The following is a 25,595-nucleotide window of genomic DNA, read 5'->3' on the forward strand; positions in this document are numbered from 1 at the left end:
CGTTATTCTAATAAGACTTTAATTAATTTAAGAATAACACTTTAATTAATTTAATTAATAAATCAATTATATTAATAAATAATTAATGTTGTTATATATAATATTAAATTTTTTTAATATATATTTAATATACGTATAAATTTACATAATAAATTTTATAACAATTAATTTTAATTTAATCAAGTAAAAAATTTAATAATAATTTTGATCTAATAATATTTTTATATATATATAAATTTTAAATAAAAATCATAAGTTTAATAAAAATTTATATATATAAAAAATAATTTATTAAAATTAATTGTCATAAAATTTATTATATAAACTTATATATGTATCAAATATATATTATAAATTTTAATATTATATATAATAATATTAATTATTTTTTAACATAATTAACTTATTAGTTTAGTTTATTTAAATATTGTATTAACAATGCGAAATACACAAGTTTGAGATCTACATGCATAAGGCCAATTCGGAGGATATACAAAGAAAAGAAAAGAAAAAAGAAGGAACAAAAAGTAAAAATGGTAAAGTTGAAATTTTTTAAAATATGTTAATTGTAAAAAATATAAAATTGAACGGCTAAGAAGAATAACCTGCACCTTAATAAGCATAGAAGGAAAAGGGCCACACGTGTGTATGCGGCCAAGCCCATCTCTGTTTTCTTTTTTCCCTTCTCTAGTTGTGCAGCTCAACAACTTTCCGTGCATCCACATAGTCGTCATTTTTGTTTTCTCGAAGCATGCACTGTTCTCTACTTCTCTTTGTAATTTTAAAATTGTGAGATACTTTGTATTATTTTTCATCTATTTTTATTCATTTCTCTTTTAATTTATTCTTTTTTTAACCAAACACATTTCGTTTATACTTTGTTTTTCACCTATTTAGACTCATTTATCTTGTTTTTTTTCCACCATATTTCTCTATTCTCTACCAAATAAAGGTGTTGTGGCATTTGCATGCATTTTATTTTATTGTTTTTCTTTTTGCTAAATGCCTACTTGATTCTCATCCCATGCATGCATTGTCGCTCTTTATAAACTCCTGTAAGCTATCTCTTCCTTTTGCAAGATTGCTTTTCGTTCTGTTTTTTTATATATTTTTTTTCCAATTCTTTCAATTGTAAAAAATTAGTGTAGATAATATATATGTTATGCGTGAAGTGTTTATTGCTTTAATATATGGGGTCGCAAACGGTGACAGCTAGGAGGGAGCAGAGAAGCTCTAACAAGGTAGATGAAAGAACCCCATGAGATTAAAATTACGATAATGTATGGTTTAGATAAACTTATAAGATTATTATATCATGTTGGCCCAACAAATTTATCTTGATAAGTTATTCTATACTATACTGTTTTATTTATCTTGGCCATCAAACAGATTCTACAAGAGTCTTGGGCTCAATGTATGGACGTAATGATGAAAGTGGACAGTGAATAACATCTGGTCGGAGTGGTTTTAAAAGATGAAGAGAATAGTGACACGTGGAAGAAATGTTTAAGAAGAAAGAGAATGAAATGATTAAAATATTGATAATAAAATAAAATAACCTAAACTAGGTGTTAATCACATGGTTATCATTAAAAAAGTAACACAATAAGTATAGAAAGCCAATAAGTTAGATCTGCTTGCCATTCTTAATTTTAGTTACATAAAATCTGATTTGTCTTTGACAATTTTACTCATTATGAGATAAATTAACTGGGTTTAGACCTCAATTTTATGCAAACTAGCACAGTGAGAAGAATTAAAATTATTTTGAATGGACTAATTTGAGTGAACAAATACACTTTAAAAGATAGAACTCATGACGTTATGGAATTTTTAAGCCGACTTGCACTAATCTTTTTTAAAACCCCCCATGGGAATTGGGATGTCAGAAATTAGATCCTTGATTAGTTTATTGGTTTCCATCTAATGTAGAAATAGTTATTCACAAATGTTAATTAATATTCAAAAGATATTAATTAAAAAAAATTAAAGTATAAATATTTTTATTAAAAGATAAAAAAATACATTGTTCATAATTTTTTTCACTCTCTTTTATAATTTATATCATAATTTTTTTATCATTTTAGTTTATTGATGAATGTCCTAAACAAAACCCCATAAATATTTAGTGAAGACCATCATCATAAGTATGTCTCTTATCCTTTAAGATAAACCAAACGCACTTGTTTTTGGGCAGTGAAGTTACATTATTGAAATGGAAAAAGAAGCTTCCTCGGGATGAGGATACAGGGCTTGCCGGAACATATAATAAAAAAATAAGATAAATAGTTATTTTCCATTGTTAAATATATAGAACGTTTGTAAATTCATCCTAAAAAATTAAAAATTTAAATTTTAGTGCTTAAAATATAGAAAAACAAATATAAATTAAAAAAATATAATAATAAATATAATATTGATTAATAAATACTTATAATTTTAGTCTAACTTATAAAAAATAAAAATTAAATTAATCCTTATAAAAATGAGACCCAACATAATATTTATTATAATATTTGTTCTAATTTATAATTATTTTTTTATTTTTTAAATCTTGATTATAACGTTATATTTATAACTATAAAAAAAGAAAAGATAAAAATTAAATTATATTTTTTCTTAAATAAAATATTGGGACATGATAAATTAATTCAATAGACATTGTGGCCTAATTTATTTGTATCATATAAGCTCTCTCGTTACCGATATGAAACTAAAATTAATAAATAAATGAATTTGTTACATTGTTTGAAAACTAAAATTTGGATTTTCAGATTTCAAAAATAAATTCAGCAGCCTTCTATACATTCATAGATAAAAATAAATGTTTATCCTAAAAAATTAAAAAAACATGGTAACATGAAAGGCGCGTGGCAGGCGCTGGTTTAACCTAAAACAAAACTTTTTCCTACATTAGGGGCAAAGGAAAAAAGTAGCCTTTGTTCTGCTTCTTCTTTTCCCTTCCACACAAATACATCACATCATTGCCATTGCTCTCTCTCTCTCTCTCTCTCTCTCGTGCGGACACAAGTACTGTTCCGTCAAACCCTTATTCATCAATTTCGTCTTTCCCTATTTTATATATCGCTGCTGCTGCTGCTGATTATGATTATGGTTATTATTATCATTTCAATTCTTTCTTCTGATTCCTCTCCTCATTTCTTAGCGCATTGATTTCAACTTTGATGAATAGCTTTTGCACTTTTCATCCCAACGCATCGTGATGCATTTGATCTTCATGCATCTTTAGCTCTCTCTCTCTCCAATTGCATTGCATGCCTTTTTCTAGGTTGAGTCATTTCATTTTACGTTGCAAATATGGTTAGATTTGACTTTTTGGAATGAGTTATTCGAAATTGAAGTGTGCCTTTCTTTCACAGATGTGATGATGATGCGTATTAGTCTTCTTATGATTCAATGCTGCTTTTTTGTTTTGTGTGATTGTAGTTTTTGATGGGGATATACCTCAGCACTCCCAAAACAGAGAAGGCCTCTGAAGATGGTGAGAACGACAAGCTTCGCTTCGGTTTGTCTTCCATGCAGGGCTGGCGTGCTTCCATGGAAGATGCTGTAACTACCTTCTTCTTTTGGTTCATCTTATTTCATTTGCCACCACTTGTTTTGTATGTTGCCATCAACAAGTGCCACGTTCACTGCTTTGGTTGTACACAAGGGAAGTTATTCTAAAAGAGTAGTTTAGTGCCAGTGCTATATGACAACTAAGTGTATGGAAAATCCTAAGCTAGATTGACAGGATGACATATTGACATATTAGTGAGAAGCTAATTTTGATATTTGCATAATTGACTGAGAAGGTTGTAAAATGAGTATGTCTTATGTTCAAAGTAGCTTAAAGATTACTAGGTTTCATTGTTAATCTGCTTTAATGAAGAGAGCAAAAGTATCATTTATTTTAGGCACTTCAATTAAAGTTATTTCTGTCAGCTATTTATTTGAATGTGCAAATGTAACTCGGTGTTTTCACATTTACCGAGGAATATATTTTCCCTTCTCTAGTATTGTTTTACTCATGAGAAATTGGTTCTCTTTGGAAGTGAAAATCACGTATATTTGATGTCAATGCTTGGTGTACCTTGATGCTTTTGTACCTAAATCTTCAGTAGCCCATTATTATATTACAATCTGTTTGATGGTGTATACAAGTTTTAATTCTTTTACATTACTTGCCAGCATGCAGCTCATCCATATTTGGACGAGTCTACGTCATACTTTGGTGTTTATGACGGCCATGGAGGTCTGTATTAGATCTTTATGTTTTCAATAATATTTATCTGATGTGTTCATACTCACTTTCACAAACAGCGAGGAAATGATTTCTTACTGATTCATTTATCATTTAAATTAATTGTGATCTGTATCTTACCATTGGAATTGTGCTTGTAATTATTAGGAAAATTATTTCATTACTTAGGAAGCTCATTGCAGTGAGGAAGTTGTTTCAAATGTTTGATATTGCTTGAAGCTTAGTGCTTTCATTTTGAATTTCCTTTGGAACCCACCTTAGCATGGGTGGCTTTTACCTGCAGACATAGTGTTTTCTTTTTGGGTCATTGATCGGGTTTTCATTTTCTTTTTTGACCTTATCTGATTTCTTTTTTCCCTTGACCAGATGTCACTTAAATGAATAACAACATTATATGAATTACAATTCTTTCAAACTTGTCATAGGACATAAAATACTGCATAAGTTTTCTTGTTCCCTTTTCAAATATTTGCCTTGTAATAGCCTTGTTTCCGTTATGTTATAATATGTGGTTCACACTTCACAAGTTCAATATATTTTCATTATTGACAAACAAAATCCTTATAGCTTAAACATTTTTGGCATATTATATCTAGTTAGATTCATCTGATATCAGATTTGAGTTTGAACTGGAATGCCTTTAGTCTACTTCACATCTAGATTTTTTTTTTCCCCCCATGTTTTTATTTATTTATTTGGGACTTTGTTCTGCAGCCTATGTTAAAGGAGAAAAAGAGGGGAGGGGGGAATATCTTTTTGTGGTGTGTATGCACTTTATCTATATTAGACTATTAGCCTTTCCAGACTCGAGTAATATTGATCATAGCTCACTTGAGGACTTTGAGAAGTTTATAAATCTTTAATTATTTCAAAATTAAGGTAATAATGGCCTAATGGGGCTGAGATATATAACTTATTTGCTAAAATCTTGTTTTATAATTCTCAATATGGTCTCACTGATTTGCAGGCAAAGCAGTTTCAAAATTCTGTGCCAAGTATCTACACCAGCAGGTGCTTAAGAGTGAAGCTTACTTAGCTGGAGATTTAGGCACATCTTTACAGAAATCTTTTCTCAGGTAATTTTGTATATTTTTCTTTAGAGTTTTATTAATCTTACTGGATGCCAATAAAAGTCAGGGGATGGGATAATAGGGTAGGTGTCCTTCATCTGTAAAAGCTAATTTGGCTTAGGCTCAACCCTGTGATACAACATGTTCAACTTTTGCACCAAATGATTTACCTTATCTGTCTACTTTTTGTACCCCAGGGGAGATTTGGCATCATGGTCTCTTCAAGGTATATATATAGCTGAAAACCAAGATTCAGGCACTTACTAATAATCTTAAAACAATTTTCTTCTCCTCTCTAATTTCGTCGTTTCCTATGAGTTGTTGACATTTTAAAACTTCTCCACTTATCTCTTCGTTTTTTGTAGCCTTTTTATGCTTGCTAAAAGATTAGAAATGTAACCACTTGACATTAGCGTTATATTTCTTTCCCTTCATGGTTAAAATCATTTGCACATTTGGGGCTGTTAGGAGTCCCACATTGAGTAGAATAAGAAACTTAGTGCGGTACTTAGGCCATGAGTCTCTCCCACCCAATGGACTAGTCTTTTGAATTGGGCTCTACTCATGCGCATAAGTCCTAACAATTAGTCCATTAGGTGGGAGAGCCTTATGGCTTAACTACCACATTGAACTTATTCTACTTAATCCGGACTCCTAAAAGGGGATTTATAGATCTGTAAGTTTCCTGACCATAAATGGAAATGGAGATATGGAGTTTAGATGGAACTACTTCTGTCAAAATTATGTCCCTTTTTTTATATTTTCCTTCATTTTGAGGCAGAATGGATGAGATGATGCGTGGACAAAGAGGGTGGAGAGAATTAGCAGTCTTGGGGGATAAAATAGAAAAGTTGTCTGGTATGCTAGAAGGCTTTATATGGTCTCCCAGGAGTAGTGAAGCCAATGACCGTGTCAATGATTGGGCTTTTGAGGAGGTAACAAATAAAGAAACATTTTGTTTTTCTTGCACCACCACTGCTTTCTTCTCTAACTTATTCCGTTGTTCTTAATGCATGTCGGAAAGGTTTCAATGTATGGAATTTAAGCTTGTAGTAAATATATTGGAAGTTCTTAAATTTAAGCTTAGCATTTTTACTTTTTGATGAATTTTCTTATTAAATGTAAATCTAATATTACAAAATTTCATTTTAACATAATTTAACTGTACTGGTTAGTATATGTATTAGTGTTGATGAGTTATTTGCACAACTTTCTTTGCTTAAACTGCTTATTAAATAAACAGTATTTCTCAATTATGAATTACCTTATGGTAATATTTTGCTTGTGTATATTAGAATTTCAATATTTCAGCTTTAGTTCATGTCTTTTGCAATTGGTCTATCTCATACTTACTGTGCCTGTTCACTATGATACACTTATGTATGAATCAACATAAACCTTAGAAGTCCATTCTTGTAATGTAACCATTTGACAATGACAGAGGGTCCTTTCTGATTAAGTGATTAAGTGTGTCACACTTGATTAAAAAATTAAGGGAGGTGGGTGTTTATTTAAAAACTAGAGGGGGTGTGAGTGTCATTTGAGAAGACCTTGGGGAAGTGAGTGTAGTGTAATTTCCCCTAATAAATTATTTGTTTGTCAATAAAATTATAAAATAAACTATAAATTAAGGTTTGGTGTGGGGCATACAACTCTTGAATCCTACTGTAAAAAGTTTTATTCTGAATTGAGAATGTTATGCTGTAAATTAGGGGCCCCATTCTGATTTTACTGGACCAAACTCTGGAAGCACAGCTTGTGTGGCTGTCATCCGAGGAAACAAACTTGTTGTTGCTAATGCTGGAGATTCTAGATGTGTCTTATCAAGGAAAGGCCAGGTATTCTCACCTCTGGCATTTTTTTTTATCTTCTCTAATTGTAGTAGGCATGCGATATAAGCTTATAGGGTACTGTTAATCATGTGCAGATATATGATGATAAAGGGTGTTAATTCAGGCTACACTTTGTATTCTAAGATAGATATTTCGGTATAGATAAATTGGTGCATGTTTGATGTTCTGCACTTTTTTTTAACATAATAGGTGTGTTTATATTAGAATGGAAATAAGAGCGTGTTTGGTTGAGATGATGAAAATAGAGAAGAGATATTTGAATTAAAGTAGAGTGTAGAAGGTGTGGGACCCACCCTATTTCTTCTCTATTTCTCTCTTCCCCCCTCTACCAAACACACTCTAAAAGAGGAATTGAATAGAAAATGTGTTGTTTGGATTGATAGAAATAAGAAGAAAAAAAAGAAGAAAATTTATCTATACTTGTTTGGTTAGGGTGTGCTTAACGTGTCCTGTCTTGCTAATCTAGCCCCGCCCAAGGATGATTTTGATGGGTTTGGGTTTTAGAAATTAAACCCAATGTATTTTAAGAACGAGTTCAGGTTATGCATTAGATTATCCAAACCTAGTTTGATGTCCTATTTTCTTTTAAAAATATAAGTTTTTATTAACAATTCTGTATTTATAGCACTGTTATCAATGGTGGATGGTGTAATATGGTGGAAGGCCAAATTCTGCCATTTAAATACACCATAGCAGGCCTCCCTTCACAAATTGCCTGTGGTTGGGCCACCATTTAACTACACTAATTTTGAGTACAACTTTTTATTTAATAAATAATATTATTTATTTTGAAATACATAATATAAAATATACGTTGATTTAATTAACTCTGTAATGTTAAATAATTTTGATACATTACATTAATAAATAGGGGTCTTGTCCCATACATAATCATGTCTTAAAAGATTTCACATAAATGGCTCTATCAAAATTTGAGTCGGGTTGGGATAATAAAGGTAAACCCGACCCTACCTGTCTCACACTCACCCTTAGTTTGTCTTAGAATGTGGGCTTGTGCCTAGCCCAACCCTAATGTGGGACTTGAGTTTTTTCCAATAGTTTGAATGAGTGGAAATAAATAAATATATTATGTATTTTTTCTTATAATAATAAAATAAATTTAACTTAAAAATAGAGTTTCTTACTCTATTTTATTTTTCTTAACATCAAATTATTTTTTATCTTTCATGTTATATAAAATTATTTAAAGATAGTAAAACAAAAAGTAAATAAATAAATTAAAAGCAACACACATTCCCCCCCCCCCCCCCGATTTTTTTTTTTGAAAAAATATGTAATTTCATGTCTCTCTATTTTTCCTTTCAAAACAAAGATCTATTTCCTTCCTTTCTATTTACTCTTAAACAAACATAGGGGTAAGATGTAGAGGGAGTAAGGACATATTTTGATGCTTTAACACTTGGTTATTGTGTTGATATCACAAATAATTTTAACATTTACATGCATCCTTCCAGAGTTTAAGCTTCTCTTATCCATGTCATCACACTCAATGTTTATTGACGCCTTTAGTGCTTGGAACAGATATTGTTCGACTATATTCATACTCAGTTATTTAATGAATTTTTATTTGCAGGCACACAATTTGTCCAAGGACCACAAGCCTGAACTTGAGGCTGAGAAAGACAGGATTCTGAAAGCTGGTGGTTTCATCCAAGTTGGACGGGTCAATGGAAGTTTAAACTTGGCTAGAGCAATTGGTAGTACAAATTCTTTTTTGTTATAAATTTTTAATGTAAAACAAAATGTGGGGGTTTATTGTTCTCCTGAATTTTTTATAGTTGCTGTCATGAGATTTTATTTTTTTATTTCCTTCACCAGTTCTTAGTTTTGGTAATATAATCTTCTTTCTATTCCAGGAGATATGGAATTCAAGCAGAATAAGTATTTGCCTGTTGAAAAGCAGATTGTAACTGCTGATCCGGACATAACTTCAGTAAGTATTGCCCTATACATTATTTTATAAAGAAGTTAATATTTATGAATGCCTTTCTTTTTGGGCCTATTGTTTTTGTTAACTTACAAATCTTGGAAAAATATAGTATGAATTCCTTATACATCTTTTGGCCATCACTTTACTAGGAAAGATACCAAAATAAAGAGTGAGATTATTTTCCTTCCATTTCATTCCAATTTGATAGAAAAGTGTTTTCTGGTGGGATATAACTTCCCTCCTTATTTCTCCTCTCAAACAAATGATAGAAATTTAATATTTCTATCCTGTCCCCTTCCTATTTCTTTCCACTTTGTTTACACCCAAACAAACACGGGGTTAAAGTGAAATGTTCCTTTGTAGTGTTGTTTTCTATTAGTTTGCTCCAATTTAAATTTATATATATTCTATGTAACAGGTTGAGCTTTGTGATGATGACGAGTTTCTTGTAATAGCTTGTGATGGAATATGGTAGGTTACATAAATTTTCTCTAGAAACCCATTGCTATTACCAAATTTTGTTTTTGTGATTCTTTTGTAATTCTCACTATAAGTATTCCTTTTTTTTAATTCCCACTATAATTTTGTTTTTGAAAGGCAAAAACAATTTATTCATTAAAAAAGCATGGTTTGAACACAAGTTGTGTCAATTTATTCTCACTATAATTAATCTACTTTTATATAACCTCTTGTGTGTAGGGATTGTATGTCTAGCCAACAGCTTGTGGACTTCATACATCAACAGTTAAAGACTGTAAGTCTTGTATGGTTACCTTTTATTTACTCAATTTTTTTTTTTTGAATACGGCACTCACATTGTTGTAATTGCAAAACTCGTATCACTTATAAAAAATCATGAATATGCAGGAGAATAAACTTTCTGCGGTTTGTGAGAAAGTATTTGATAGGTGCTTGGCACCAGCAGCTGGTGGTGAGGGATGTGATAACATGACCATGATCTTGATTCAGTTCAAAAAACCTTCCAACAGCCCAGATGCATCATCTGTCACGAACCAGCCTCAATCGTCTGCTCAACCATCTGAAGCTGATAGAAGTTCAGAGACAATAGAATCGAAGTGAGAGAATTTCGGACCTGACTTGATGGTCATCAATTTCTTACTGCATGTTGAAGCATTGGTGAGCTGAGGTTCTTGCCTTCTTGGGTACTATTTTATATCCAGATTTCAGGATGTTAATTGTCAATAGGGGATTGCAAATTTGTGAAAAACTAATTCATGGGACTAGTATTGGCTTTGTACACAAGTGTGGGTGTTCAGAATATGAAGGAACAAAAAAAATTCAGCAAGCATACTGATGTACACCGAATGACTAAAATTACCTTTTGGAAGCTTACCTATGCCAATATAAGTGCTGACCGGAAGAATGTGTAGAAACTAGAAAGAACATGTAGTATACTGGAGTTATATTCATGATCCATAATTAGTAGCAGTTCCAAAGACCACCCCTTTATGGGTTGGTGCACCCGTGATGTCTTGTTATTATTGTTAAATTTCTCTCTTTTTTGGAAATTATAAATCCTCGTTGATTTATTTTTCGGGTTCTATTCTATTTACGTTAAATTATATGCAAATTTAAATTACTGGTTCGAAAAAACAAACATTTTGAAATGGCGAGGGTCTTTGTACCTGATAGACATGTGAAACTAACTATGGAATTTGTTTATATATTAGCAGAAAAGTCGTTTATCTATTCCACTTTTCATGCAATCATGTTTTCTTTATTTTACGACACTTTTCTTTTTCATTTTACATTTCTTCAATAAATGTTCAAATTTCTCCTATCAAGTACAATTACGAGAAATGAACTGTATAATATTTACATGTATAACATATGATTAATGTCTTGTTCATGTGGTGTTTTTTCATTAACCTAGTCATTTTAGAGGGTGCAAAGCTTGTCTAATCACATTTTTTTGGGAACCAGATTCTCTCAACTTGTGTTGGGTTAAAGATTAATTCAAGAAAAGAAAATTTTGTATACATAAAATTGAACACGATTTTCTTGTTAAATAAATCAAATATTTTTTATACGTGAATACAATGAGATTTGAGATTTGAGATTTGAGATTTTACAGAAGTATCAATTTTATGTATTAATCACATAATATGAGACGATTATTACTTTAAAATTCAAGTTTCTGATCAATTGATAATTCTTTTTTACAACAATTGGTTATGAAAATTAACTAAAAAATATGCTGGTATAAAGATGTAATATTAAAATAATATTAACAGATAGCACATAAGCAACGTGGACCATCTGATCTTTGGAGCAGAAATCCGATTTGGATGCTATCAGTTTATCATGACCGCAATTGTGCCACGTGTCTGTAGATTAGGACTCTTTATCCACTTTCAGAGAGGTACTGTTCTTATCCGATCCGTTTCTTTACATATTTATATCACGTTTTTGGATTTTTATGTAAAATTTAAACGGTTTTTTTAACTACAAACTGTTATCTATGATACATGATCAATTTTTATAATAATGATATTTAAAATAATTTTTAATTAATTAATAATTTAAATTTTTTATACCTATGACATGCAAAAAAACAAACCCTTTAAATGATATTCATAAAAAACTTAAATTTTATCAAATATTAAGAAAATATAGAGATTGAAACTTGTCATCTATCAATTCTGAAATTAGTAAATAGTACCTGTACTGAAAATTTAAAAGTGTTTTATACTAACATTTAAATGCAAAATATTATATATAATAAGTTTGTTGATAGTTATAGTAATTTTTTTTTATTGATTTACGGTATAAAAAGTTTGATCCGATGATACATATCAACTAATCTTTGGGTAATTGTATTTGAAAATTTTAATACCGTGAATATTTTAATATTTTTTCTCTCTCACACACATTATATCATCTATTATATTGTTATATACACTTTTCTCTTTGTATGTCTTCTAAATTGTGGGCCTTCTTGTAACATTTTTCCTAAACTTTATAATTATGTTTTATTTCATCCACTTATCACGGATCCTTTATTTATTTAATTTACTTTATAATATAAATCTGAATTCCTATCTTAAACAAAATAATTTTAGGGCTTATTTTTTAACGAGAAAAATTTTAAAATATTTTCTTAAAATGAAAGCATTTTGTAAGAGTTTATTATTCTCATTAAGTCATATGTCTTATCCTAGTTTCATATATTAATTATTAAGATTCTAATTTTATTTTCTTTTCATTTTTTTGATGTAATTCTTAATTTTAATTTCAAAATTTATTTTATTTTATAACTAGCTCGAATTTTGTTTGGACGTTTCGTTATGTCTATCACTAGTCAATGTTCCTTTATTTTGTCTCCTTCTCCGACCCTACTTCCCCCAAATTCATACTTTAGGCCTTTTGGGCCCAATTTAACGCAAAGATTTCCCCCCCCTAAAAAGTTGTGATTTAACAAATAAGTACAATTTGCGTTGTTACTTGCTAGTTATTGGGATGCATTAATTCAATTGTTCTACTTAGAAATTATAAAAACAATATAATTGATAATTCACACCTAAAAGTAGCATTGATATATCTATATTATGAATTTGAATATTTACTTTAGCAAGTAAGAATTTTATTCTTTTTATTTCCTCAATTAACTCACTTTTCTTATTTTTTTTCTTTAGTTACATAATAATTTTCATATACAACTAAGAATAATTTTTATTATTTTAAAATTTTCAATTTAAGTATTTTTAGAATGCGTATGCTATTATCTTTAATTTAAAATTAAATAAAATTATAATACTTAATACTATATTTTAATTTAAATTAAAATTTATTAATTATTAATGTTATATTAATCATATTTATTGAAAGAATATGGCAAAGTGATTTTAGTTTAATATAATTAAATGATTGTATATGAAAAATATTTACCCCATACACTTGCAAGAAGTAGAATAGGTTTTATCTCAAACTACACCTTCTCTCTCTTATCTTTTCTTAAAATATACTATTTTTTCAAAAAACTCCCAAATTGCACCACTTTGATACAAATCTAATGAACCGTACATTAATTTTCTAAAAATTATTAAAATAATATAAATATTATATTATATAAATATTTTTTTAATTGGTTTTAAAAATACTTTTTTATTAAAATAATTTTTTTAATTTTTAATTATATTATTAAAATAATTTTTAATTTTTGTATAATATCAACTATCATCTTAGTTATCACGCTTTTAAATTGTATGTTTATTGCATAAGAAAGTTGTATTAATTATTTTTCCACTGTATTTTTTAATTTTTTTAATACTACTAACTAATTTTCTCATTTTTTTTATTAAAGAACATAACAAAACAAAAACATCAACCACACATAAATTTAACAAAAAAATACAAACATCGTAACTAAAAAATTATACTATAATTTTCTCCAATTTTTTCATTTTTCTTTATCTGTGTATATCTCTTAAAAAATTTATAAAAATTATTTTAATAACAAAAAATTTAAAACCAATAAAAAATATTTATATAATATAATATTTATATCGGCTATCATCTCAATTATCACACTTTTAAATTTTATGTCTATTGTATAAGAAAGATGTATCAATTATTTTTTACTTTATTTTTTAATTTGTTTTAATGCTACTAACTAATTTTCTCATTTTTTAATTAACAAAACAAAAACATCAACCACACATAAATTTAACAAAAAAAAAAAAAATACATACATCGTAACTAAAAAATTATACTATAATTTTCTGCAATTTTTACATTTTTCTTTATCTGTATATATCTCTTAAAAAATTTATAAAAAAAAGTTATAAAAAATATTTTAATAAATAATTATTTTTAAAACCAATTAAAAACATATTTATATAATATAATATTTATATTGGTTATCATCATAGTTAACACACTTTTAAATTTTATGTCTATTATATAAGAAAGAAAAAATTATAAAAATTATTTTAAAAACCAATTAAAAATATATTTATATAATAATATTTATATTATTTTAATAATTTAAAAAAAAAATCAATTCCTTAGATTTGCATCTAAGTGGTGTAATTTGAATTTTTTTTGAAAAAGTAGTATATTTTGAAAAAAGATAAGACAGAGAAGGTATAGTTTGAGAAAAAAACCAAGTAAAATACAAGTAAGTTTTGAAATGAAAAGCACGAAATTTTAATTTGAAATAATCTACTTTAAATGCGTATTTCACATACTATTTTTGCAATTAACTGAAAAAATTAATTCTTAACCATCTCCAACTATTTCTCTTTTATCTTTATCAAAATACTTGATCTTGTTAATTACCTATTATTACAATATAGATGAAGATAAAATAGAGATGAGAGATGAACCATCAAACATGATGAAGTGATAACAATATGACAAACTCGAAGTCAAAATATAAATAAACAAAAGAATATTAAAGAAAAGACTACAAATACATTTTATATAATAGTTATTGATATATAAAAATAGTTTATATATGTATATACATGTGAAAATTAAGAATAATCTTATCTTTTTAATATTTGAGAAAATGGTATAAGATTTTTTTATCAAGTGCTAAATTCACTTCAGGATTTTTTTTAGTTTGTTTTTATCTCCATCTCCATTCTTGCTGAAAAAAAAAATTCTGACTTTGAAATCCTAAACAAATAATCTATGTAAGGATTTTTAAATATAAAAAGTTTGCCATCCCTATTTTCGAAAATGAAAGTAAAACAGGCAACATGGAATAATAAATTTTGTTTAAGTAAAAGAGAATTTAAGACAAGTTGAAGGGCTCAGGAATCAAACTCTAAAAGAGGTGAAAGGATATCCACTGGCATATACCTTAAAGATGAACTAACAAATTTATTGAAATGTTTTTTTCTTTATATAGTTTTAATAAATTTTACTGACAATCTGAATAACACTTTTTTTAAGTATGCTATTTTTTTTGTTAAAAAAATTATATTGTTTTTAATAACTGAAATTTATTGAAAATTTCTGAATTATATGGGTTTCACTCTTATTGAATAAACTTCTATTCACAATTTAAAAAAAAAAGGTTTATGTATTGATAATATAAAGAATTTTTATATTATTATTTAATTATATATAGTAAATTTATTAATTTGTAATAGTGACTAATGATTAATTAAAAGTATAAACATCTATACATAGCATACATGAAATCAAATTCTGTAATAAATAATATAATATTTAAAAAAGAGTTGTTGAGGCAGCCCTATGCCTAAAATTGGGAACAAATCAAAAGAAGAGTCTTGAATTGAGACCAAGTAAAAGGTAAAAGGCATATAAGGTAAGCCCAACAACAACAACCTTTCTCAGCTCAGCGGTTGTTTTCCCCCTCTCATTTTCTGTCTCTTTTCCACTAAATGCGTAGATCCACCTCATCCTCGACTCAATGGATAAGAACATGAATTACTTCCATTCCACCCCATTTTCTCCCCTTTTTACCACCCATTTTTTTTCTATTTAAATCCCTTTCATTCCAACTTTAGAGTCTACTTCCTTTGATCTATTCTTTTCTACAATTATTGTAATCTACCCAATATTTTAGTGTTTCGACATATTCCCCATCAATTCAATAACTTGCCGTGTAAATTGATCCATTCTAAACAATATCTCCCTTCTTAGCCAAAAAGATCAAAGTTTCGTTATTTATAGCCAAAGGCTTTCTGGGTCGTTGTGAGTCTTGTGTTTGAGAGATTAAGACCTTTTTGCATTGCAAATGGCTGCTGCAACTGCTGGAGTTGTTGGTGGAAATGGTTCGTCTGCTTCTTGGATGCGATTCAAAGGCAAGGAAAGGAAGCAAACCAAGATGAACAAGTCAAGGATTAGTTGCTCTTATTCTTCTTCTGTGATGGATCCTTACAAGACCTTAAGAATACAACGCGGTGCCTCTGAATCTGAGGTCAGGAAGGCTTTCAGGCAGCTTGCTCTGCAGGTTTCAGTCCCAACCCTCTTCTATTGATATTTTATCCTAATTAATTGGATTTAGCCATTTTGATTTTCAATAACTTATTAATTAGTTGGTTTTCTATTGTGCTTGCTTCAGTACCATCCAGACGTGTGCAGAGGGAGCAATTGTGGGGTGCAGTTTCACGAAATCAACGAGGCTTATGATGTGCGTTACATATCCTGCAACTACCCTTTTCTCTAAATTTCAGTTGCATATTTATTTGCACCGCGTAGAATGAAAACATAAAACTGCTAGTTTTATATATGAATTGTGATCATCTCCCAATTAGCATAAGTCAAACTGCAACAAAAGCAATAATATTATTATTTGAGCCTTCTTTGGGCCATAGTTTTGAACTTTATTTAAACCAAGCCTAACACGTACGACAGTTACCCAATTGTGATTTCAATGTTGTTTATTGGAGTGCAGACTGTGATGGCCAACTTAAGAGGAGAATCAAATGCGACAGAATCGTATGAGGCTTATTATGATGCTGGAATTGATGAGCCACTGAGGGGAATGAACGATCCAGATTGGGACATGTGGGAGGAGTGGATGGGGTGGGAAGGAGCAGGAATCCGTGACTACTCGTCTCATATTAATCCTTACATTTGATAAATTTGTTGATAATTATTATTAGTCTTTTGAATAATGATTGTGCATTAGTTAAAGTGGGGTCTGGTCTAGAGTCTAGACCTACATACATGTTCCCACCCAAGTGGCTGGTGTTCTTTGTGTATAGTCCAAGTGAATGTAAAGTGAGTCCTCTCTCTCTGCATAATTGAAGATGAGGAAATGACTCTTTAATCCTTAAGCCTGTGCTCGGTGGAGAAGAAAAAATGAAAAAGAAAGAAAATAAAATTCTTTCATGAAGTCAATTATCCCTTTTTTATTTTTCTCTCACTTTTTATCAAACCAAATAAAAATAATAATATCATGAAGCATATTTATTTTATATTTTTTTTTTCATTTTCTAAACGGACCATAAAAAACAAATGAAAAGGCTTTCATGACATGAGTTCCATCTGATGATAATACTAAATAATAAAATGAAAAAGCATCATTATTTAAACATTAAAAATTGATGCTATCTTTTACTTATTTTTTTATTAGGCACGCATTTCAACGAATATGCTTAAAAATTAAGGGTAGCCAACTTTGCCGTCCTAAATTTGAATTAAAAGGACAAATGGGTGGCATGAACAGTGTGAAAGTGTGCTCTATTCTATCTCCAAAATTCCAAATAGAAAGAAAGGGAGTGGTAGAGAGAGGAGGCTGGTATAAGGTCATTGCCAGTGACACGTCACGCCCTAAATTTATTATTTCACCTTTCCCACTTGTGAAGCAATCCCTTGAAGACATTATTTTCTTTGAATTTTTATATTTGTTTTGTAGGCTAGCAATCTTTCACAGTAAATCATAAAAAACACAGTGCCATCTGTCTACTTTCTATACAACGAAAGTTGGAAAATGAAAGATGAAAGGCTTTATGATTGAGTGTTGAATGTTGATATCTTTATATTCCAAAATCTGATACAACCATTTGATATTTTTTATTTAATTTGTCACATTGTTATACTATATTGTACTAGTACATATTTATGAGTAATTTATCTCCCCTCTTTTATCTATTGTTCTTTGGTGTCTACGTTTTTTGAGAATAAATCTTTTTTCTTTTTACTCTATCTTTATAAATTTAATTAGAATACACTCTGAAAAGATTTTTTTATTGTATTATATAATAACATGTTATTATGCATGGTAAATTTATTAATTTTTATAATAATTACCTTAAAATTATATTGAGATGAATCTTGATTGGTTAACAAATTTTTTTATATTATTCATATAAGGAAATTAAACTCTTTTCATATCCTGCTAACAGTATAAACAAATGAAATAGTATTATTAATCTTTTAATACTCAGATTGATTTAATTTCTATTTTTGGTGAAATTCATACGAGATGAGGAACAGGGAAAAATTGTCGGTGTTCAAGTAATCTTAATTGTGTTTTTCCATTTGGATATTTTTTTCTATAAATACTTATAAAAAAAGAAAATAAAAAACATAAAAGAATTAAGTTTTTTACAAGTTTAAATTAACTTATAAATCTTAGTTTTTGAAAAAATTATATGAGAATTTTAATAAAAGCTAGTGTATAAGTTAATTTTAACTTACAAAAAAGAGTTCAATTCATTACTTTTTATTTTCTTCTTGCCTATGAAAAAAATTGTTCAAATAGTGCCTCAACTAAGTTGTTTACCAATGTGTCCAAGGAAAAGAGCTAGTTTTAGTGGTACTTAACCTAAATTTTCAACATACTTACGCTATGAATAATATAGTTTCGATGTTTTTGTAGTGCTCTTGGTAAAGAGACTAGACTATAGAGACTAGAGAATGTTGATCACTTGATGAGCTAGCAAATGTCCAACCCATTATAGATTATAAAGATACGAAGTTTGACTAGGAATTCCTAGTTGTATTAACGTTTTTCTTTTCAGACTATGTCCTTATGTAAATTGGTGAATGACTAGTGACTGGGTTTTCAGTCTGTAAATCAATACGCTGTGATTCTTAAGAGGAGGACATCGTGATGGGCCAGTTTACCTTCCGATGATTCTTAAATGGAGAACATTATGATGGGCCAGTTTACTTTGGGAACATAACAAAGGGCTCAACTATTGACACCCCCCCAAAATTGCTATTAAACCCTTCAGTTTTTTAATATTTATTTTTGACAAAAATACCCGACATTGGATAATCCCACAAAAAAACCCCTTTTATTCAGACAGTTAATGGATAAAAATTTACAACTTATAAATACTTCAATTCACAAACCTTGCAATATATATATATATATATATATATAACACATCCTTCATCCTTCTAGCCGATTAAAAAAAAAAAATCCTTCATCCTTCTTTTATCCAGACATGGACCCAGCAAATGATTTTCAACAAGCACGACATAAGAGTATGTTAATACTAACATTGCAATGAAATTATTACCAATGCATACGAAAAACGGGATACATTCTACATGTGCACACACATACAATGAGAAGTCTCCCTATCCAGTTGCTGTGCTTCAAACAGGTAAATCATACCTAACCAATTTTATTATATAAGGAAATTTTCTTATACATAATTTCTTTTTTGTTTTCCCAAATAAAAAACTAATTTAGCAGTACGGGACAACGGAAAAAGGAAGATGGATCTCCATTCCATAGAATAAAACTAGAGAGAAAAGGACATCCAACAAACATATTTAAAGCCTTTTAATTAAGTGTTACCGGAAAAAGTATGCTCTTCAACAGAATATTGATGAAGCTCATTTGGCAGAAGCAGAACTGGATGAGAGTCTTTGGCTCCTTGCTTTATCAGCTTTTTCCAAGTAATCTTGATGAGATTGGTGTTTGGTCCCTGCAAGGTAAGAAGAAGCTCAATAGATTAAGTATTTAAATGTGCACAATGAAATGGAGATTTATAAGAAAAATCTAAATATAAAGCCCTATCGAATGATCTACATCTGATAATCAAAAGAAACCAATCCAAAAGAAAACATCATTGAAGGTATTGCAGTTATTTAAAAAGTCTAATTTTGCATCTGAATTTCAAAAAATAAAAAACATAAAGTAAATAAAAGCATGGGTGGAATATATTATGGTCAGGATATTTTTTAGTTTTATGATCATGCCATCCCATAGAATGCAGATGAACAAAATATATCTGCGACATGATTTTGGTCTTTGATCAGTATGTATCCTGGCATACATTGATGTGAAACTAATCCCTCAAAGGCTCAGACAATGGTGCGATTAGAGGACACTTCTAAGTTCCAACAATCGCCTTTCCCAGGATTTGAACTTTGGTTCTCCCCCTGGGAGTGCAACTTGCTTACCACTGTTCACTAGACAAAATGTTAGGGGAACCAAAAAAAAGGGTGGGAGAGAAAGGGAGAAGAGAAAATGACACGAAATAAAAAATTTTGTTTAGGCATTTCCCTCCACTTTAATAATTTATCTATCTTATCTTTCCTAAGAGAAGGTCTTAGACTTTCTTTCTGACACAGAGGAAGAGGAAGAAAGAGGTTGAGCAATCCCATCAAATACAACTAATCTTAGAACACGAACAAGGACATATGAAACCACTTTGGTAAAGCAAAATATCTGAGACACTCAGCTAAGATGTCAGTACCACATCAAATACAACTCTCAATCAGCATAGGAAGATCAAATGCGAGCCACTGGCTTCATGAGATTTGATTGAATTAAACATATACTGCTTTTTGCCTTTTGTCAATTTTGAACCATCAATTGAAGATTTACTTATCCCTAATTAGACTATGAAACTTTATGCAACAACCTCACGAATCCGACCAATTGCCGTTTGGAACAAGGAGAAAAAAATTTCAACATTGCAAATGCTATCTTAGAAGGTTTTGCCATTACACAAGTTCAAATCCTAAGAAAATCAACAGCACAAAGATTCGAGCTTTACGCATAACAGTGGTGACAGAAGCAACCCATTGGTAATGTAAAGGCAAAGTTCAAAACTTTGTCACCAATCTAAATTTAAATTGAAGGGGAATTCATAATAATTCTCCTAGACCAACTGTATGATAATAAAAGGGGAGGTGTTGCTACCTCTGTTCATAAGGAACCATGGGATGGTAAAGACAGCGGTGATGAGAGTTAAACCAACGAAGACATGTTTCTTGTCACCGCTATAGAGGTAGTGATTTAACCTCGATCTGGATCCCCCTCCAACGTTGCTGTTGGCTTTTGTGTCGCTGCTCATCTTCGCTTCTCACCTTCCCCTCTTGGCCCCAGCTCAGGCCGCTGCTAAATAAACCAACCCAGCCCTAACTCTTTCACTTTAATTAAGTAAAATTATTTATTTATTTATGAAAATATACATTTTTCTTTATTTTTTTTAATAGCTTTTTCTTTGTTGTTAGCACTATTTTGAATAAGTTAAAATTATTTTAATAAATTATCGAAATAAAAAAATAAGTTTAAAAAAATTTATAAAATAATTTTATAACATTAAATAAATTCTTTTTAATGCTTTTTATGGTAAATAAAAATAAATGATGATAAAAGGAATTTGTAGAATGACATTGGTTGTGTGGTTGTTCGTTAAAAAAAATGATAACGTGTTATAAAGGAGGAAATGAAAGTATAATGTCTGAGGTTTAATAACACTTTAGAATATTTTAATTCTTATTTTTTTATTTGCTCGATTCTAACTTTTATTGTTTCAATTTGTGTAATCTCGGTCTATTGATAAGAATGATAAAATAAATTCAACCCATTAAGATTGATTCGTTTAACTCGCTAAACGTGATAGATGAGATTTCCAATTAACTCTTAAAATAAGTTCAATCAATTCTTTTTTTTTTTTTTTTTTTGCGATTCAAGGTTGGATTAAGTTGGCTTTATTATTATTTTTTTAATTTTCTTGTATTTATTAATTGTAATTCACCAAAAATATTTATTATTTTTATTTTTCTTGTATTTATTAATTGCAATTCACCAAAAGTCTTTATTGTTTTATTTTTTCATGTAAATAGACCAAAATATGTGTTAAACCAACTATATTTTAGTCAATAGTATCGTTACAAATAACTTATTAAGAAATTATATATAAATATTTTTTTAAAGTATCCGTTATATCTACTTCAGTCTTATTTATTTTAAGTCATTCCTAATGTTCCATCTTTAAATGAGTCTTATAAATGAATTACTCTCATATCTTTCACTACATATAATATATAATGTTATAAATATTTTTAAAAATATTCATTGAGTTTTAAAGTGTATCTTAATTTTAATAAATTATCGTAATCCAATTCACTGATTAGAATTAATTAACTGAAATCAATGACATTAGTAATAGTGTCGAGGTAGTACAGCAGTTATTAGGGGCTTCGTCAATACATGCAAAGGGATTAAAATGGGGTAATTGAGGATGGGGATGAGTTCGAATGAAAGGGTCAAAATATTCATATGGGACATTCTGGACTTGCACTCCCATCACAAGCCTTGTGCACTAACTAACTGATAAGTAGGCGATTAACTCTTATTTCTCTTTCTCCATTTTCAAATCATTATATAACATGAACAAGTTTCTCCCACTAGAGTGTTTACAAGTGGCTATTCCACCACTCGCTGGGCAACAATGGAGCTTCAAAATCGTCAAGCAACCCAAGTCTTCATCCGATCAAAAACAGCAAGCTCCCTCAGATGTGAGTGAGGTTTGCATTGAACAGAAATTAAAGAAAAATAACCATGCAATGTATTCTAAAAACTTTCTATAATTCACATCTTTGATGTAAAAAACATAAAAGCTATATCTAGTAGCTTTTGTTAAAACGTGAAGAATCGTGTCCTGGACCCATTTCTAAACACACTATATGAATAAGGAAGAGCCGTAAGGAAAAAAAGAGAGAAACAAAACATGTGATAAAATAAATAAGAAAAAGACTCATAATATAAAGATTTTTAAATGTTATTCAATCACACATATGTCAAATTTATAAACTTTTATAACAAATAAATTGAAAATCATATCAATTTTTGATTGGTTGATAATATAGTAAAAAAAAGGCTTACATATTTTTTTGTTCCTACAATCTAATGTTTTTCATTTTTGTGCTTGTAATTTTTATTTTGTTTCAGTTCTCATAAAGTATGTATATTTTATTTTTGTCTTTAAAACGTTTTGAATAACATTTTTTACTAATTAAAGTATTTTTTTTACTATTGAGAGCGCTATCTAAATTATTTTAAGGATGAAAAATAAGATAAACATATTTTACCATCACTAAAATAATTTTTTATTTAGAAGAACAAAAATACAGAAAAAACATTAAATTATATGAAAAAAAATATTTAAACCCAACAAACATAGCCTAAAAATTTAATAGGATGGAGTAGAGCAACATTAATACAGCAAGGCAGCACTGTGTTTGGAAATGTGCATCTTTTCTTGGGCCCAAATGCAATAATTGTTGTCCTGTTTTCTACCGTTGAGGCTTCTTTCTATCAGCTAAGCTAAGCAGTCCAAAGGGCACAACACAACAGAGAAAGAAAAGAGTAAGAGTATGGGAGGCTCATGGTCATGGCAGCTCACATGTGCCCTCTTGCTACTCTTCTCCGCCGTAGTCACCGCCACTGACCACATTGTGGGTGCGAATCGTGGCTGGAACCCTGGCTTTAACTACACTCTTTGGGCCAACAACCACACTTTCTATGTTGGCGATCTTATCTGTTAGTCTCTCTCTCTCTCTCTCTCTCTCTCTCTCTCTCTCTCTCAATTCTACCTTTCTAGCAACCGTGAACCCTGTGTGTATAGTTAGTTTATAGATCCTTCACTAAATAGCATGTGTACATATAGTCATGTTAGATTCTTCATTAAACCTGACAGATCTAAACGTGCTTCCCCTGTTTTTCCTTAAAGAGAATACCACCCTACCATACACAGAATAAAAGACACAGACAGTGAGACTGTGAGAGAGTAGCAAATATTGTTCTTTAAGATTCTCCAACCTTTGTTTTTGCTAAAAGATTGAATTTTTTTTTCTCTTCTTACTTTTGTTAGATAAGTAGTATTATTATTCACAACCACTATTTTGTTGACTTTTTTTTTTTTTTTTGTTTCCTTCCCGTGCGTTTTGAATAGCATTCAGGTACCAAAAGAACCAATACAATGTGTTTGAGGTGAACCAAACTGGGTATGACAACTGCACTACAGAAGGGGCAGTGGGGAATTGGAGCAGTGGGAAGGATTTCATACCCCTTAACAAGGCCAAGAGATATTACTTCATTTGTGGCAATGGCCAATGCTTCAGTGGAATGAAGGTTTCCGTTGTGGTTCATCCTCTTCCTCCTCCTCCCACCTCTGCAGTTGCTGCTCAACATTCATCGCCAAAGTCTGCTTCTCCTGTGCTCTTAAAACGAGGATTTCGCTCACTGTTGGTGTCTACTGTTTCAGCTTGCTTTGGAATTGTTTGGATTTATCACTTGTAGAGCTTAGTGGCTCATTCTTTTTCCCCTTGTTGTTTGTATCTTTCATGTTTGTTTCGGATTCTTGCCTTTCAAAAGCTTGCTTGTTGGTGCTGAATTGTTTCTCCCTGTGGCTGTGTCTAGGTTCCCCTTTATAATTCAGCCTATAATTGTGTTCCTGAGTCTTGTTAGATGCAAAACAAAGGAAATGGGAATTTTCAGGACTTTTGTACTGATATATTTCTGAGTAAAATATGCTTGTAGTCTTAAACAATGTTAATTATTACGTCAAAAAAAAAAAGAGTTAACTATAGCTCCTACTAAAGTTTAATGCATTTGAATATAAAATATATACTTTTAGTTTATGATAAAAAAACTAAAATCGTGTCACTTTTAATAATGTATAAAGATTAAAAACGCATTAAGTGTTTATAGAGAATAACAATTTCACCTAAATGTTATCAATTTAGTTTCTAAAAAGTAATACAATGATAAAAAGGTCCTTGAAAGTATAATTTATTACTTGTTTTAAATCAGAAATTTAAAAAATTATGTGATTTAAGTGACAATATTAACATATTTTTAGGACTAAAATAATAATAAGTAGTTAAGTTTAGAAACTAAAGTGTTAATATATGAATCTTTTTGTCTTTTTATTACTTTTAAGAATTAAATTGACAGTGCCTTATATTTTAAGAGATAAAATTAGTTATTTATCCAAAAATATTTTATTCTTTTTCCCATAGATGTTAATAAACTAATGAGAAAATATGCCTAAAATTGTTAGTAAATATATATAATACATATTAAAAAATAAAATAAAATAAACTATAATAAATGCCAACACCTTTTTCTTCCGTTACTTTGTATCTTATTGTGTCTCAATAAATATTGTAATTAATTAATTAATTAATACACCTTTGATTTGATTGGAAAAGTGTTTTAAAATATTAAAGGGAAACTGTAACACACTTATATGATGTATTAAAACTAGAGGAAAGAATAAAAAGTTAAAAGCATATTAAATAGGTATAGGAATCAAGACTGATAAAAGTAAGCCCAAGAAATCAACAGTGTTATTTAGACCATTTGATTTGTGTGGAACGACATTAATTAGAATCAGTGTTGTGTTTCAGTAGGTCCAATTGTCTATGGGTCGTGGCTACTTTGTGTATGATCCTCTTACTAAGAAATGCATTCACATACATTCATTTCTTGAAGTGGATCAGGAAAAACATTTATACGTTGTTGGCTTCCTTTCCCAAACTTTGATTTCTACTCGTTGCTTCTGGGTGGTGATCATGAATTCCTTTATAAGAAGATTGAATACTTTTAGAATAAATGTTTTTTCCTCAGAGATGGGGATTTGGAGACAAATAGTTGTGTATTACGCAAATGGATTTGCTTTTGCTCCCCATTAGATGCTCAGTTTTGCATTTAGAGGGAACTTGTATTTCATGGTACAGGTATTTTTGTATTCAAC

The 25,595-nt window shown here is 29.6% G+C and overlaps 4 protein-coding genes across 5 annotated transcripts; 3 read left to right on the forward strand and 1 right to left on the reverse strand.

Moving 5' to 3' along the window:
- The first annotated feature begins 2,898 nt into the window (after positions 1-2,898).
- Positions 2,899-10,688, forward strand: LOC100776787 (probable protein phosphatase 2C 60). 2 transcript variants are annotated; one of them, XM_003530178.5, is made up of 11 exons: positions 2,899-3,030; positions 3,448-3,570; positions 4,192-4,255; positions 5,232-5,340; positions 6,116-6,269; positions 7,047-7,172; positions 8,782-8,905; positions 9,065-9,141; positions 9,557-9,609; positions 9,838-9,892; positions 10,006-10,688. In XM_003530178.5, exons 2-11 carry the CDS (start codon positions 3,454-3,456, stop codon positions 10,216-10,218), a joined length of 1,092 nt encoding a protein of 363 aa, XP_003530226.1. In that variant the 5' UTR covers positions 2,899-3,030; positions 3,448-3,453; the 3' UTR covers positions 10,219-10,688. The 2 variants fall into 2 exon arrangements, with proteins under 2 accessions (XP_003530226.1, XP_006583085.1); XM_006583022.4 differs by having other exon boundaries at positions 2,946-3,114.
- A 4,737-nt stretch (positions 10,689-15,425) lies between these two features.
- On the forward strand, positions 15,426-16,975 carry LOC100780336 (chaperone protein dnaJ 8, chloroplastic). Its single transcript, XM_003530183.4, has 3 exons — positions 15,426-16,087; positions 16,199-16,267; positions 16,532-16,975. The coding sequence occupies exons 1-3, from the start codon at positions 15,872-15,874 to the stop codon at positions 16,715-16,717; spliced, it is 471 nt and encodes a 156-aa protein (XP_003530231.1). The 5' UTR covers positions 15,426-15,871; the 3' UTR covers positions 16,718-16,975.
- A 2,225-nt stretch (positions 16,976-19,200) lies between these two features.
- LOC100781956 (uncharacterized) lies at positions 19,201-20,987 on the reverse strand. Its single transcript, XM_003530185.4, has 2 exons — positions 20,750-20,987; positions 19,201-19,526 (listed from the first exon to the last, which is right to left on the reverse strand). The coding sequence occupies exons 1-2, from the start codon at positions 20,901-20,903 to the stop codon at positions 19,435-19,437; spliced, it is 246 nt and encodes an 81-aa protein (XP_003530233.1). The 5' UTR covers positions 20,904-20,987; the 3' UTR covers positions 19,201-19,434.
- A 2,194-nt stretch (positions 20,988-23,181) lies between these two features.
- On the forward strand, positions 23,182-24,187 carry LOC100305555 (uncharacterized). Its single transcript, NM_001250093.2, has 2 exons — positions 23,182-23,377; positions 23,790-24,187. The coding sequence occupies exons 1-2, from the start codon at positions 23,212-23,214 to the stop codon at positions 24,134-24,136; spliced, it is 513 nt and encodes a 170-aa protein (NP_001237022.1). The 5' UTR covers positions 23,182-23,211; the 3' UTR covers positions 24,137-24,187.
- Positions 24,188-25,595: the final 1,408 nt, after the last annotated feature.

The sequence above is a fragment of the Glycine max genome, chromosome 7 (assembly GCF_000004515.6).
Source record: "Glycine max cultivar Williams 82 chromosome 7, Glycine_max_v4.0, whole genome shotgun sequence".
NCBI classification, from domain to species: domain Eukaryota; kingdom Viridiplantae; phylum Streptophyta; class Magnoliopsida; order Fabales; family Fabaceae; genus Glycine; species Glycine max.

What these genes read in the sequence shown, in the direction of transcription:
- LOC100781956 (XM_003530185.4), bottom strand. Translation starts at nt 20,903, where the DNA reads ATGAGCAGCGACACAAAAGCCAACAGCAACGTTGGAGGGGGATCCAGA. An exon ending in ATGGTTCCTTATGAACAGAG is followed by an intron (nt 19,527 to 20,749) that starts GTAGCAACACCT and finishes CTTACCTTGCAG; the next exon opens with GGACCAAACACCAATCTCAT.
- LOC100776787 (XM_006583022.4), top strand. An exon ending in ATAGCTTGTGATGGAATATG is followed by an intron (nt 9,610 to 9,837) that starts GTAGGTTACATA and finishes TCTTGTGTGTAG; the next exon opens with GGATTGTATGTCTAGCCAAC. An exon ending in TACATCAACAGTTAAAGACT is followed by an intron (nt 9,893 to 10,005) that starts GTAAGTCTTGTA and finishes ATGAATATGCAG; the next exon opens with GAGAATAAACTTTCTGCGGT.
- LOC100780336 (XM_003530183.4), top strand. Translation starts at nt 15,872, where the DNA reads ATGGCTGCTGCAACTGCTGGAGTTGTTGGTGGAAATGGTTCGTCTGCT. An exon ending in TCAGGCAGCTTGCTCTGCAG is followed by an intron (nt 16,088 to 16,198) that starts GTTTCAGTCCCA and finishes TGCTTGCTTCAG; the next exon opens with TACCATCCAGACGTGTGCAG. An exon ending in AAATCAACGAGGCTTATGAT is followed by an intron (nt 16,268 to 16,531) that starts GTGCGTTACATA and finishes ATTGGAGTGCAG; the next exon opens with ACTGTGATGGCCAACTTAAG.
- LOC100305555 (NM_001250093.2), top strand. Translation starts at nt 23,212, where the DNA reads ATGGGAGGCTCATGGTCATGGCAGCTCACATGTGCCCTCTTGCTACTC. An exon ending in CTATGTTGGCGATCTTATCT is followed by an intron (nt 23,378 to 23,789) that starts GTTAGTCTCTCT and finishes CGTTTTGAATAG; the next exon opens with CATTCAGGTACCAAAAGAAC.